A 14,590-nucleotide genomic window follows, 5' to 3' on the forward strand; every position below is an offset into this window, starting at 1 on the left:
TTTTCTCTTTTGCACGCAAGACTCTTTTGTGATCGTTGATAGGCTTCAGGTTTGTTACGTTCAGGTTATACTGACATACACTAAGTGCAGCCCATTCTCAGGCTAGACTTAGATACAAGCATTTAGACCAGGGTTGTCCAACCTTTATTTGAATACTTCATTTGGCCAAGTGCTGTTAGAACCACAAGGAATTTGTCTCTAGTGCAGAAGCTCTCTATGTGCATGCAAAGCAACAAAGGGATGGGATAGGATAGGATAGGATAGGATAGGATAGGATAGGATAGGATAGGATAGGATAGGATAGGATAGAATAGAATAGAATAGAATAGAATATAGAATGGGAATGAAATAGAATAGAATATAGAATGGGAATAGAATAGAATAGAATAGAATAGAATAGAATAGAATAGAATAGAATAGAATAGAATAGAATTAAGGAATAGAATAGAATACTTTATTGACCAAGTGTTATCGGACATCCAAGGAATTTGTCTCTGGTGCCAAAGCTCTCTGTGTGCATGCAAAGCAACAAAGGAATAGGACAGAACAGAACAGAACAGAATAGACTACCATCCAATTCCTGAGCCCGCCATTTTAATAGGTAAGACTCAGGTTCCAAGGCAGAGGTGGGGAACTACGGCCCCTTTTATGACTTCTGGACTTCAACTCCCAGAATTCCTTAGCCAGCCAGGTTGGCTCAGGAATTCTGGGAGTTGAAGTCCACAAGTCATAAAAGCGACATGGTTCCCCCTCCGTGCGGTAGAGAAAGGATACTCCTATAAACAGCAAAGCTCAGAAAATGGTTATGAGGGCCAAGAGGCCATAGAGTAAACCACAAGGATAGGCCACCAAAACCTGTTGGCCTTCCATAGCCAAGGTGGAAGCGAAGATTTTGGAGGCTGAGAGGCTGCACCATCCAATAATGATCAGAGCAATCAGAGTCCCAGGGATTCCCCTGAAATAACACAAAGAATCCAGGTGATGTCAGCCACAAAGAACAGGGACTACACCTTACGTTCCAGTTAAGAAGATTTGTTGTCCAAGCCTGTACAAAACTCTATTCAACTCATGGCCACTGTGAAACACTTAGCTTCTACTTCCATTGACCGGCTGCAAGGAGGTTATGAAATGAGTTACTAGGTAACATCATCTGTGCTAGTCTGGGTCACGAAACATCTGCAAGAAAACAAGCAGGCTCAGAGAGCTCCAAGGACCCCATAGTGGTTGTCCTCCTCCTCCTCTTCCTCCTTCTCCTCCCTATCCCATCTTCCTCCTTTCTGCAAATCCCATTCCCTCCTAGCACTGATGATGTTACCTAGTTGGGTCATGTAATGTCTGCAAGAAAACCACCAAGCTCAGGAAACACCAAGGACACTACAGATTTCTTCTTCCTCCTCCTCCTCCTCCCCCTCCCCTCCCCCTCCCCCTCCTCCTCCTCCTCCCCAGAAACCCCCCTCTCTTCTACCACTGATGATGTTACCTAGTTGGGTCATGAAACGTCTGCAAGAAAACCACCAAGCTCAGAGAGCACCATTTCAACCCTGCGCTATCAATATTCTCCTCAGTTGAAAGAGGCATGGATGCTCCTTCTTTCCCTTCACACAATTTCAGAGGATACTTACTGTAAGGAGAAAAATACTGCACAGGTGGATAAGATCACCATGGGCAACAGACTGTAGCCTAGCACACTGGCGACACACCCATGGGAAACCGCTACGATGCTCATCAGGTTCAACAGCGCGTGGATCGCCAGGCACCCAATCACACTGGTTCCGTACACGTAGCTAAAATGGACTTTTCCTGCCTACAGAAATGAACAAAGAGAAGAGCAGACCAGCGACCAACAGCGGTTGGTTTAGGCCAGTGGTTCTCAACCTGTGGGTCGGGACCCCATTTGGGGTCGAACGATCATTTCACGGGGGTCGCCAAACAAGGCTGTCTGCCATTTTTTCCCCCTTTTCTTTGGCCAAGCCCCTGGCACCCGGTGATGTATAAGTGGTTGGGGGTCACCACAACATGGGGAACTGTATTAGGGGGTCGCGGCATTAGAAAGGTTGAGAACCACTGGTTTAGGCAAGAGAGGTTATCATACTTTTCCATACAGGTAGTCCTCAACCTACGGCCACAACTGAGTGCAAGATTTCTGCTGTTAAGTGAGATGTGATAGCAGTATTCCGATATCAGAGGGGCTGCCACAAAGAAGAGGGGATCACATTATTCTCCAAAGCACCAGAGGAAAGGACGAGAAACAATGGTTGGAAACCTGAAATTAAGGAGAAACTTCCTGACAGTGAGGACAATCAACCAGTGGAACAGCTTGCCACCAGAAATTGTGGGCGCTCCATCACTGGAGATTTTTAAGAGGAGACTGGACACTTACGTGTCTGAGATGGTATAGGTTCTCCTGCTTGAGTGGGGGGCTGGACCAGAAGACCTCCAAGGTCCCTTCCAGCTTCTATTCTATTATATTCTATTCTATTCTATTTTCTATTTTATTCTGCTCTATTTTCTATTCTATTCTGTTCTATTCTATTCTATTTTCTATTCTATTCTGCTCTATTTTCTATTCTATTCTGTTCTATTCTATTCTATTCTCTACTCTACTCTATTCTATTCTATATTCTATTCTATTTTCTATTCTATTCTATTCTCTGTTCTACTCTACTCTATTCTATTCTATTTTCTATTCTATTCTATTCTCTATTCTATTCTATTCTCTATTCTATTCTATTCTATTCTATTCTCTACTCTACTCTACTCTATTCTATTCTATATTCTATTCTATTCTATTCTCTATTCTACTCTACTCTACTCTATTCTATATTCTATTCTCTATTCTATTCTATTCTATTCTATTCTATTCTCTATTCTATTCTATTCTATTCTATTCTCTATTCTATTCTATTCTCTATTCTATTCTCTACTCTACTCTATTCTATTCTATTCTATTCCATTCTATTTCATTTTCTATTCTATTCTATTCCATTCTATTGGCAAATCAGGTGACCAAGGGGATGCCACAATGTCATAAGTGTGAAAAACAATCATAAGTCACTTTTTTCAGTGCCAGTGTAACTTTGAACGGTCACTAAATGAACTGTTGTTAAGTCTGGCATGTTACTGGTGCGTGACATCGTTTGTGTCCCAGATGACTATCTGCTTCCTCTGCGGTCATTAAAAGTTTTCAGTAGATTTAGCATTTTCAATTTGGCCCTAAAGAGGTGACCCACCACATTTTCTGCAGGCGCTGTACAGAACACAACGCCAGCAGCAACCAGCCAACATTTTAACTTGTTTGTTCCAGCCTGTTTGATTAAATTGACAAAGCAGCATTTAGCGGCTTAATCTAAGATTAACAAATTGCTACGCCAGGGGCAGAAAGATGGCAAGCTGGTGGCTTGTTTTGATATAGTGCTTGATGGAGAACATTGCAGACAAAGGAGGTGAAACTGGAACAGATCCAGTCAAAAGATCATAACAGATCTCCTTTTAGTTTCACTGGAATCTTGTTTTAAATGACGGCGGGAATAGACTGTGAAGAAAAATCCACGGAATTGAAGCTATAGGCATCTTGTTGAATATCTCTCTCGTCTGAAGTTGTCTTAATAAATGCAACAAGCTCAATAATGCATCAGAGACGTCTTTTACAAGGTTGCTGGTCTCTCTCTCTCTTTTTGGGGGGGGGGGCGGCGGTTTTCAGACTGCTGCAGTTGTGTGACTCGAAGCAACCGTGAAACAAGAACCTGCTAGAGTTTTTGGCCAGGAATTGTCATTCGTGATCTAATCCCCAGTCAGTCACTCTCGTGTAGAAAAGTCCTCAATCCTGCTTTGAACTAAAATATAGCAAAGATGTCACAACCTTTTTTTTTTTTTTTTAGATGGGGGTTAAATGTTGCCAGATACGGATCCATAAAGTCATCCGCTTTTCTTCAAATTGTTGGATGCATTCTGTCTCTAAGTAAAAGCTCCGGTCCTACGCAGGATCCTAATCCACAGTGCACCTATTTTCATTTAAATCAACCTCCCTTTTGAAACTTAATAATGTCGGTAATGTGGAATAATGAACAATCACTAGAATAATGATGGGTCCGCATAATTACTGGAACAGTGCTGTGTTAGTAGTATGTGACTAACCTAATGCGCATTGCACTTGGATCCAATGTATGTAGAAAACTCTCCATTGTATACCCATGACAAACAAACCTAATGTATTACAATGTGTACTTCAATGTGTATTCCTTTGTTCCTGAAAAAAAGAGGAAAGTATAAAACTGAAGTCTGAGCCCGCCCTCGGGGTTCAGAATTGCTTGTTGCTATTGCTTCTGAACCTGCGCAATAAATCTCTCTGCTAAAACCCTCTGGAATCATAAAAGTCCTTTCGTTTTCCACAAGATCGGAGTACAATATTTCCAATAAGTTCCAAGATAGATGCTTTCAATTAGCAAAGCAGAGTTGGAAGGGACCTTGGTGGTCTTCTAGTCCAACCCCCTATTCAAGCAGGAGACCCTACACTATTTCAGATAAATGGTTGCCCAATTTCTTCTTTCTCCAGTGTTGGAGCACCCACAGCTTCTGAAGACAAGCTGTTCCTCTGGTTAATTGTTAATTGCTGTTAGGAAGTTTCTCCTTAGTTCTAGGCTGCTTCTCTCCTTGATTGGTTTCTAACTGTTGCTTCTTGTCCTGCCTTCAGGGGCTTTGAATAATGGCTTGACTCCCTCTTCTTTGGGGCAGCCCCTGAGATATTGGAAGGCTGCTATCATGTCCCCCTTAGTCTTTCTCTTCAATTCTAGCAACCGTTCTTTATATGTTTTAGCCTCCAGTCCCCCAATCATCTTTGTTGCTCTTCTCTGCACTCTTTCTAGAACAGGGGTCTTCAAACATGGCCCTTTTATGACTCGTGGACTTCAACTCCCAGAATTCCTCAGTCAGTGTGCCTGGATGAGGAATTCTGGGAATTGAAGTCTACAAGTCATAAAAGGGCCAAGTTGGAAGACCCCTGTTCTAGAGTCTCAACATCTTTTTTTTTATATATCGTGGAGACCAAAACTGGATGCAATATTGCAAGTGTGGTCTTACCAAGGCATTATAAAGTGGAAGGAATCCCCTGACATTACTTATAAAAAATCTGGACATTTTTTTAAAAGTATCTCAGGCCGGCTATAATATTGGAGTCAATGATTGACAGATAAGTTCGCTTAGAGCAGAGAAGTCTAGCCTACCAAGAGCCACGTTGATCCCAGGGCTAAGCAGAAAACCAAAGGTCCAGCCAGATCCGTCTCGTTCATAATGCTGGCTTCAGCCGGCTTCATGGGGTTCAGCACTGTTAATGTTTTCTGCCAAATATGGCTGAAGTTGATTCCCAGCTCTGCAAAAGAAAAACAGGGGGAAAAAGCTTCATTATGTAAGGGGAAACCCTTGTTCCGGGGTCTTCAAACTTGGCCCTTTGATGACTTGTGGACTTCGACTCCCAGAATTCCTCATCCACCCTCCATTTTGTTTGTTAGATTTAAGACAAGGGTCTTCAAACTTGGCCCTTTGATGACTTGTGGACTTCAACTCCCAGAATTCCTCATCCAGGCACTCTGGCTGAGGAATTCTGGGAGTTGAAGTCCACAAGTCATCAAAGGGCCAAGTTTGAAGACCCCTGCCCTTGTGGAATGGTTCGTCAAGGACCTTGAGAAATGAAAGAAGGAAAGAGTCAGTTTCGCTGTGATGTTCTAGCGGCTCATAAGACAATTGAACATCTTGATTTGGTCTCCAACTAGGACAGGTGGGATTCTAAATTATGAACGTGAAAATCCATGTCAAAGGAGGACAGGGAAAACTGTGCAAAAACAATGAACTACACTATAGGATTACCATAACTCAGGGGTCTTCAAACTTGGCTCTTTGATGACTTGTGGACTTCAATTCCCAGGATTCCTCAGCCAGCGTGCCTGGCTGAGGAATTCTGGGAGTTGAAATCCACACACGTCCTAAAAGGGCCAAGTTTGAAGAGCCCTCAGTTAGAGGAACATATGAAAGCATAATTAATGTTAATTAATGTAGATGTTATTAGTTTAGAGCAGGGGTCTTCAAACTTGGCCCTTTGATGACTTGTGGACTTCAACTCCCAAAATTCCTCAGTCAGCGTGAGGAATTCTGGGAATTGAAGTCTACAAGTCATATCCTTTCATAAAATGAACAATAACCTTAAAAATATGAATGATACCAAAGCTGCATGAGCTGGGTTTTTTTATAACTATATTATAAAAGAGAGATGAAACAAGATACGTATTTTCCTAAGACCACTAACGGAGTTGTGTGTTAGATATAAGTTTGTTAATGGAATAGGAGCTGCCTTACTCATTTCAAACACCAAGTGGCAAAAAGACCAAAGACTTAAAATGATAAATATTAACGTTGATCCAAAAAATCAAATTCGTTTTTTTAGTTGTACAGATTTTTTTTAAAAAAAATCCTCTTCAAGGGAAATTAAATTAATGAAAGACAACTGAATTATGAAATTAAATCCCCACATAATGCAATTTTTTCATGAGTAAAAGGATCGAAATGATTCCCATGAACCAACATTTAACATCTATATCTGGCAGGGTTAAATGCATTATCCTTGAACAATATTCTATGTCCTGCAAAATTTGGAAGCTCATTCTGTCATCAACACTAATTTTCAAGGTGAGCCCAAAGGAAAACTGAGCCTGTAACAGAAGCTAAAACAAATATCCAGTGTGGAATTTAAAACATTATGAATACTTTTACTTCTCACCAAGCAACTGCATATGCAGCGAGTCTCTTGGTGCTTTATTCGCTTATAAATTCTCTTTTTTAAAAAAACAAAATTTTATTAAATTTATATAGATGAGGAGAAATAGGAATAATACAGGTATGGTAAAGGGAGGGGGTGGAGGGAAAGGGGAAGGGAATAAAGGATTTAGGGTAAAATAAGGATAGGTACAATCACATATTTCAACAAACAAGCTACCGTCCGGATCATAGTAATGAGTAAATATCATATTCAACCATTTTTAAGCTTATACATTCTCTTAAACAGAATGAAGAAATAGAAATACAAAGGCTTGTTAAAATACAAATCAATCCTAGACTTCAGATTAGCAATTTATCTTTATAGCCAAGATAAATTTATATTAAACCACCAAGAATATTTCCTAGGGATCACTGCAATGAGATAGATTAAAAAAAATTACATACTTTAGCGTGATTTGTAAATCCAATTAATATTTCTTTTGCTTAACCTGACCACGTATTCTATTAATTTTCTTCAAGGACGTTGGTCTTAGGTTTTGGCTAAAAAAGACTAAAAGATATTAACTCTTTTTTTCTCTTCTAGGGATTTGTAGAGATAAAAAGGGCGCAGATCACGAAACGCTGCTGAAATGTTATAAATCAATCAAGGAGAGAAGCAACCTAGAACTAAGGAGAAACTTCCTGACAGTTAAGAACAATTAACCAGTGGAACAACCTGCCTTTAGAAGCGGTAAATGCTCCACACTGGAAGTTTTTAAGAAGAGACTGGACAGCCATTTGTCCGAAATGGTATAGGGTTTCCTGCCTGAGCAGGGGGTTGGACTAGAAGACCTCCAAGGTCCCTTCCAACTTTACTATTATTATAATTATTATTATTATTAAACCAACTTTACTATTATTATTATTATTAAACCAAGTAGTGCAGTTTGTATATCTTTTTACTTGTACGTTATATCATTGAAGGAAAGTTACTCTGAAGTTAAATCAGAGTATGATTGCACTGGTATCTCAAGTAGAGAATTTGTATATGGGATTTTAAGCTCTTTGAAATATCAGATATCAAACCTGGTTGTGTAGCAGATTCACTGAGACTCACGGGAACTTTTTCAAGTTTTAGAATAACTGACCACTAAAAAAGAACCCATAAAAATGTATTATGAAATATGTAAACAAAATTATAAGAAGTGTTTATTAATTATAGGTATCATAGCATGATATCTGATTATGCCAGATAAATACAGAGGAAAAGGTAATTTTACGAAATCTGGATGCAAAATTTATTGAGAGGCTGTCATCTAGAGGCAGTAAAGTGTACGATGTATGTGCCATAAATATGACTTAATGACTTTATTTTCCACGCAAATGGGGGTGGCTGTCATTTCAAACATAAACATGTGTCCCTGTGACAAATGCAAGGCAACAAATTAAAATGGATTCTCTCCCCCCCCCTTTTTTTTTTTTTTGATTTGGCATCTTCGGACTGAACCTCATTTTAAACATATTTTACCTTGAAAGCTGACCCTGTTAAGATCAAGCTAGTTACAACCTCATTGTCTCGAAAAGAAAGATGTAAATGTAGGAGATCATTTGGTGATCTTGTGGCCTTCTCACCTTGACAAATCAGAACTTGCGCATTTGACATAAGTGAATTTTATTCTCAGGACTTGGGGATGGCCAGTCTAGAGAAAAGAAGGACTAGGGGGGGACATGATAGTAGTATTCCAGTATTTGAGGAGCTGCCACAAAGAAGAGGGGGTCAAGCTATTCTCCAAAGCACCAGAAGGCAGGACAAGAAACAACGGATGGAAATTAATCAAGGAGAGCAGCAACCTGGAACTAAGTAGAAACTTCCTAACAGTGAGGACAATTAACCAGTAGAACATCTGGCCTCCAGAAGTTATGGGTGCTCCATCACTGGGGGTTTTTTCAGAAGAGACTGGACAGTTACTTGTCTGGAATGGTATACAGTCTCCAGAGGATTGGACTAGATGACCTCCAAGATCCCTTCCAGTTCTATTCTGGCAGGGTGTACATAGAAGCTAAGATGATGAGCTGACACCAGGAAGATCCAATGTCTCCTCCACTCTTTGCCATGGAGGCTGACCGGGTGATTTGGGGCTCGTAACTCTCTGTAGCCCGTTCTGTACCATGAGGCCATTTTCTATTGGGGGAAAAATTAGGAGGACTTGCTATCTTGAGTAGATTAGATTTGGCCTAGTTGTCGCCCTTTTCCAATTCTACAGTTCTGTGATCCTGAGCTCCTGAGGGAAAGGTGAGGTATCAGTCCAAGAAATAACCATGTCGATCTTCAGTCAAAGTTCAGCAAAATGAAGACTTGATATAGAATTCATGGTATTAGTGAACATTAAGCATTCCCAAGTAGGGGGAATATGTTGATAGGCGGGGGAAAAAGAAGATAAGTAAATTATTTGGTAGTTTCGAATCCGTGAGACGCTGCCATCAGGCAGAACGTACCAATTATATAATTGTTTTAATTCTGTACCTTCAAGCAATGGAGGCTCTTCATCAAAACTGTCGGAGTAGGTATGGATGGACGGAAACTGAGGAGCATCTGCGGGTTGAAAGATCTGGCCTTCAAGTGGTTGAGAAGGATTGGCCTCAGAGTGTGGCCAAGGGCCTATCGGGAATCTGGGACGAAGAAACATTTATATGATGGTGAAGATTCAGTGAAGGTTATTTAGACCAGAGGCATCCAACCTTGGCCCCCTTAAGACTTGTGGACTTCAACTTCCAGAATTCTCCAGCCAGTTGAAGCCCACAAGTGGCCAAGAGTGGACACCCATGCTATAGACCAGGGACTCTCAATCTTTCCTTCACCATGGACCACCTTTAAATACTTTTTAGAATAGAACACTCCAAGATCTATTCTGAATTGAACCGAATTAAAAAAATATAAAAGCAATTTTAAAAACCCCAACATCCCCTCAGAATAAAAAATAATAAAGCATTGATGAATAAAAATAGTAAAACAAAAACAAAACAGAAGTGGACTTTGATCCAAATACTTTGGGAAGAGTCCATTTTTAAGCCTCCAGGAAGTTACAAAGGTGGGAAGGAAGGATTATAGAATCTCAGGTGCAAGGATGTTCCATAAAGTAGGGGCAAATATTGAGAAGTTTACACCTTTGGTCCTACCAGTGACTTGGAACATATTCACCCTATCCAGTTTGCTGGAATGGGCAGATACCTTCCGTGGAAAAGGAGCAGACTGAGCTGGAAGGTGGAATTAAATAACAAGAACCCAAGTCCCACCCACTGTAAATTCCTTATCTAGGGCCAATTTAGCTTTGACCGTTAGCTGACCAGATTCTTACGTATAGGTGGCAATAATAAATAATAATAATAATAATTCTGTGCTTTGAACCCAGCAGATATTCCTAGTTATTTGCACTTGACACCTTCAGAAATATTCTCTTTCCTAGATAATTTGAGACTCCTAATAGTCTTATTTTTCCTATCCTAATTAGGCAAAGCATGATCATAATATATCAGAGAATATTACAGTAGTTCCTAAGTCAAGTAATTCTAAACCTGGCCTTCTGCAGATTAAGGAAGATATTACTCAAATATTTCATATTTAAAATTAAAGGTTAACTGATCTCTGGTAACAAAGATATCAAATGCGAACGTAGTAATATCAAATGCCGTGGGTAATATGTGTGGAAAGCAAAGGTTAAGCCTTCAAAAAATCTCAATTTTTCTCTTCAAGCTCCTTAGCAACACAATTCACAATTTGTGCAAAAGCTTAATGTTTTTAGCAAAATTAGAATGACAATGAATGAAAGTCAGCCTTTTATGCTTTCACACACATATCTGAATTCAGTTCCTTTTCATACTTCGTTCAGTTAGTTATGTTTAAAGTTCTGTATTTTCAAGGTGAAATAGAACCAAATAACCGAAGAACAGAGCTGGGAGGGACCATGGAGGTCTTCTAGTCCAACCCCCTGCTCTGGCAGGAAACCCTATACCATTTCAGACAAATGGTTGTCCAGTCTCTTCTTTAAAACATCCAGTGTTGGAGCACCCACAACTTCTGGAGGCAGGTTCTGATTGTTCTCACTGTCAGAAAATTTCTCCTTAGTTCCAGGTTGCTTCTCTCCTTAGTTAGTTTCCACCCATGGCTTCTTGTCCTGCCTTCAGGCGCTTTGGAGAAGAGCTTGACTCCCTCTTCTTTGGGGCAGCCCCTCAAATATTGGAACACTGCTGTCATGTCTCCCCTACTCCTTCTTTTCATTAAACTAGGCATACCCAATTCTTTATATGTTTTAGCCTCCAGTCCCCTGATCATCTTTGTTGCTCTTCTCTGCAATCTTCCTTCCTTCCTTCCTTCCTTCCTTCCTTCCTTCCTTCCTTCCTTCCTTCCTTCCTTCCTTCCTTCCTTCCTTCTCCCTCTCTTTCATAGAGATGGAGGAAGGTAAATGGGCTACATCATTTTATTAGGGCAGCCAGCAAACAAACTCTGCAAGGTCCTAAATTCTGGGCTGTTTACCTTGATGTCTTCCTTTAATTTCCTTTAAATAAGTACTACGATATAAAGTGTTCAGCTGTGAAAACAACTAGAGGTTCGATTATGTAGGTAACGAAAATATACTATGTTTAGTTGCAGATTTAACGCCATGCTAAAATGAAATAATATATAGATATATATATTCTCACTTTTTTCCAGGGTCTTCAGGCCTGCTTGAGCTTTCCTCTTGATTGTCAGCAACGTAGTTGGACTGGTAAAAATCTATATCGAACTGCAGAAAGTCTGACATCCTAATAAGGTTTTTTTAAAAAAACAAAAGTGCTTATAAGCACCGAAGGCTTAAGTGTTTCACACATGTAAAAGTTTACAGAGCAGCCAAAATTAGCTATTTGGTTTATTTCAGTGTTGCTCTAGAAATATGGTCATGACTTATGACCATTTTTCACTTTTTCGACTGTTGCAGCATCCCCATGGTCACGTTATCCAAACCCAGAGGCTTGGCAACTGACTAGTACTTATGATGGTTGCAGTGTGTCCCAGGGGTCACATGATCCCCTTTTGCGAACGTCTGACGAGCAACGTTGATGGGGAAGCCAGATTCACTTAACAACCGGGTTACTCACTGATCAACTGCAGTGATTCACTTAACAACTGTGGCAAGAAAAGTCGTAAAATGGGGCAAAACTCATTTAACAACACAAATTTTGGGTTCCATTGTGTTCATATTTATTTTCATACTTATTTACCTGATTGTCTATAATCAGATTAATAAGCTTCAATCCGGCCCCCATTTATTAAAAAAACATCTTATATAACAATTAGGCCCTGGAGCACTTTTATTTCTTGCTAATTAACAAATTGTGTTTCAAATCTAAACAGACTAATCTGCTTCAACCTTACACCTTCATTTATTAAAAAAAATATTTTATACAGCAGTGATTCTAGGCAGTAATTTTACTTCTTGCTAATTAGCAAAATGTGCTTCCAAATATAAAACAAACAAACAAAATCTGATTTATTTTTAATAAGAATAGTAAATTGGGGTTTTTTAATGGCGAATGTGACATTATCTATGAATTATGCACAAATATAATTATGAGCTGAAGTGTCACCGTTCCTAAAGCACCTCAGGATAATGTTTTAAAATTTAATCCTGCCTTGAAATACCATTAATATTGCTTGGAAGTACCGAATCAAAACAAAAACAAGCCATCCGCAAGTTTTTTTTCCCCCTCATTTGAGATGTGTAAAAGCTATAAACAGCTGTGGTTTATGAAACCAGCACCCTTAACAATTAATATTTAAAGAACATACCTTAAAAACTGTCGCTGCAATTTTTCTACAAGAGATTCGGTTTACAAACAGCCAAATCCAGGGTGATCCTGAGCTATTTATAACATCCTAAATTTGGCCTCCCAACAGATGTATGACAGAAAGAAAAGCATTTGGTGCCAGAGGCAACATTTACAACAGGATTTACTTGGCAACTAATCGCCAATAAATGAAAGAGAATGAAGACACCACATAATTTTTCAAAGTTCAGTCATTTGTGCCCTTGAATCTAAAGGCCTGGTTATCTAAGCTGATAGAGAAGAGACCAACAGATATTTTTAAACTTACACAAAAGAGGGAATACTTCGTGGTGTAATTACACGCTTCGGAGATGAAAATAACCAAAGAGTTGTATTTATAAAAGTGCAATCATTTTGTCTATTCTCCAAAGCACCTGAATTTGCAGGACAAGAAACAACGGATGGAAACTAATCAAGGAGAGAAGCAACCTGGAATTAAGGAGGAATTTCCTGACAGTGAGAACAATTAACCAGTGGAACAGCTTGCCACCAGAAGTTGTGGGTGCTCCATCACTGGAGGTTTTCAAGAAGAGACTGGACAACTATTTGTCTGAAATGATATGGGGTTTCCTGCCTAAGCAGGGGGTTGGACTAGATGACCTCCAAGGTCCCTTCCAACTCTGTTATTCTATTCTATTCTGTTCTGTTCTGTTCTGTTCTGTTCTGTTCTGTTCTATTCTATTCTATTTTCTATTCCATTCCTATTTTCTATTCTATTCTATTCTATTCTATTTTCTATTCTATTCTATTCTATTCTCTATTTTCTATTCCATTCCTATTTTCTATTCTATTCTATTCTATTCTATTCTATTCTATTCTATTCTATTCTATTCTATTCTCTATTCTCTATTCCATTCCTATTTTCTATTCTATTCTATTCTATTCTCTATTCTCTATTCCATTCCTATTTTCTATTCTATTCTATTCTATTCTATTCTATTCTATTCTATTCTCTATTCTCTATTCCATTCCTATTTTCTATTCTATTCTATTCTATTCTATTCTCTATTCTCTATTCCATTCCTATTTTCTATTCTATTCTATTCTATTCTATTCTATTCTATTCTATTCTATTCTATTCTATTCTATTCTATTCTATTCTATATTCTGTTCTGTTCTGTTCCACTCTATATCTGTCTGTAGCCAAGAAAAAATGTTAGAAACGAGAGGCTCATATACAATTTAACATGGATTAAACAGGCCCACTTTGTAGACCTCAGTTTTAGGATAATTGATTATTGATTGTTTTTAATTATTCCTCATAGCTATTGTTTCAAAAGCTGATTTTTGCTCTCTTTTTGCTTTTCTCAGGAGTTCTTTCATAGGTATAACATAGGTAAATCTGAGGTAAAAAAAAATTGTCCAAATCACTTTTTTGAGTTAAAATCCACATATCCAAGCCATTCTTTTGGTTTATTACCTGTCTGTCCCTTTTAAAAATTGATACCTCAGCCAGTTTCATTTGCTGGTCTAGTATACAAGTAGTCCTCGACTTACAGCCACAATGGAGCCCAAAATTTATGTCGCTAAGTGAAACATTTGTTCAGTGAGTTTTGCCCCCATTTTGCGACTTTTCTTGCCGCAGCCATTAAGCGAATCACTGCAGTGGTTAAGTTAGTAACACGGTTGTTAAGTGAATCCAGCCACCCCCGTTGACTTTTCTTGTCAGAAGGTTGCAAAAGGGGATCACGTGACCCCGGAACACTGCAACTGTCATAAGTACATGCCAGTTTCCAAGCGTCTGAATTTTGATCATATGATGCCGAAACAGTTGGGCGAAAAACGGCCAGAAATCCTTTTTTTCAGCTCTGTTCAGTCACTAAACAGACTGTTGTAAGTTGAACGGTCACTAAACAGACTGTTGTAAGTTGATGACCACCTGGACAGAGATTTTTCCAGTGCTCTCTCTCCCTAGCTTTTCCAGACAAATGGCTTTTTTACTTAATTTCACAGGGTAAAAATGATATCGCCATTTTATTTTATG

The 14,590-nt window shown here is 39.1% G+C and overlaps 1 protein-coding gene across 1 annotated transcript; it reads right to left on the minus strand.

The window, feature by feature from the left end:
- Positions 1-373: 373 nt before the first annotated feature.
- On the minus strand, positions 374-12,689 carry YIPF7 (Yip1 domain family member 7). Its single transcript, XM_039361524.1, has 6 exons — positions 12,569-12,689; positions 11,443-11,544; positions 9,269-9,414; positions 5,220-5,365; positions 1,623-1,804; positions 374-955 (listed from the first exon to the last, which is right to left on the minus strand). Exons 2-6 carry the CDS (start codon positions 11,541-11,543, stop codon positions 793-795), a joined length of 738 nt encoding a protein of 245 aa, XP_039217458.1. The 5' UTR covers position 11,544; positions 12,569-12,689; the 3' UTR covers positions 374-792.
- Between the last annotated feature and the right edge of the window lie 1,901 nt (positions 12,690-14,590).

The sequence above is a fragment of the Crotalus tigris genome, unplaced genomic scaffold (assembly GCF_016545835.1).
Source record: "Crotalus tigris isolate CLP2741 ecotype Arizona unplaced genomic scaffold, ASM1654583v1 scf7180000019298.7629538967:1458412, whole genome shotgun sequence".
NCBI lineage: Eukaryota > Metazoa > Chordata > Lepidosauria > Squamata > Viperidae > Crotalus > Crotalus tigris.

Bases quoted from the DNA above. Each gene is read 5' to 3' on its own strand.
- YIPF7 (XM_039361524.1), bottom strand. From the start codon at position 11,543: ATGTCAGACTTTCTGCAGTTCGATATAGATTTTTACCAGTCCAACTAC. The intron at 9,415-11,442 runs GTGAGAATATAT...TCTTCGTCCCAG, and splicing joins CCTGAAGACCCTGGAAAAAA to ATTCCCGATAGGCCCTTGGC. The intron at 5,366-9,268 runs GTACAGAATTAA...TTTCTTTTGCAG, and splicing joins AGAGCCTCCATTGCTTGAAG to AGCTGGGAATCAACTTCAGC.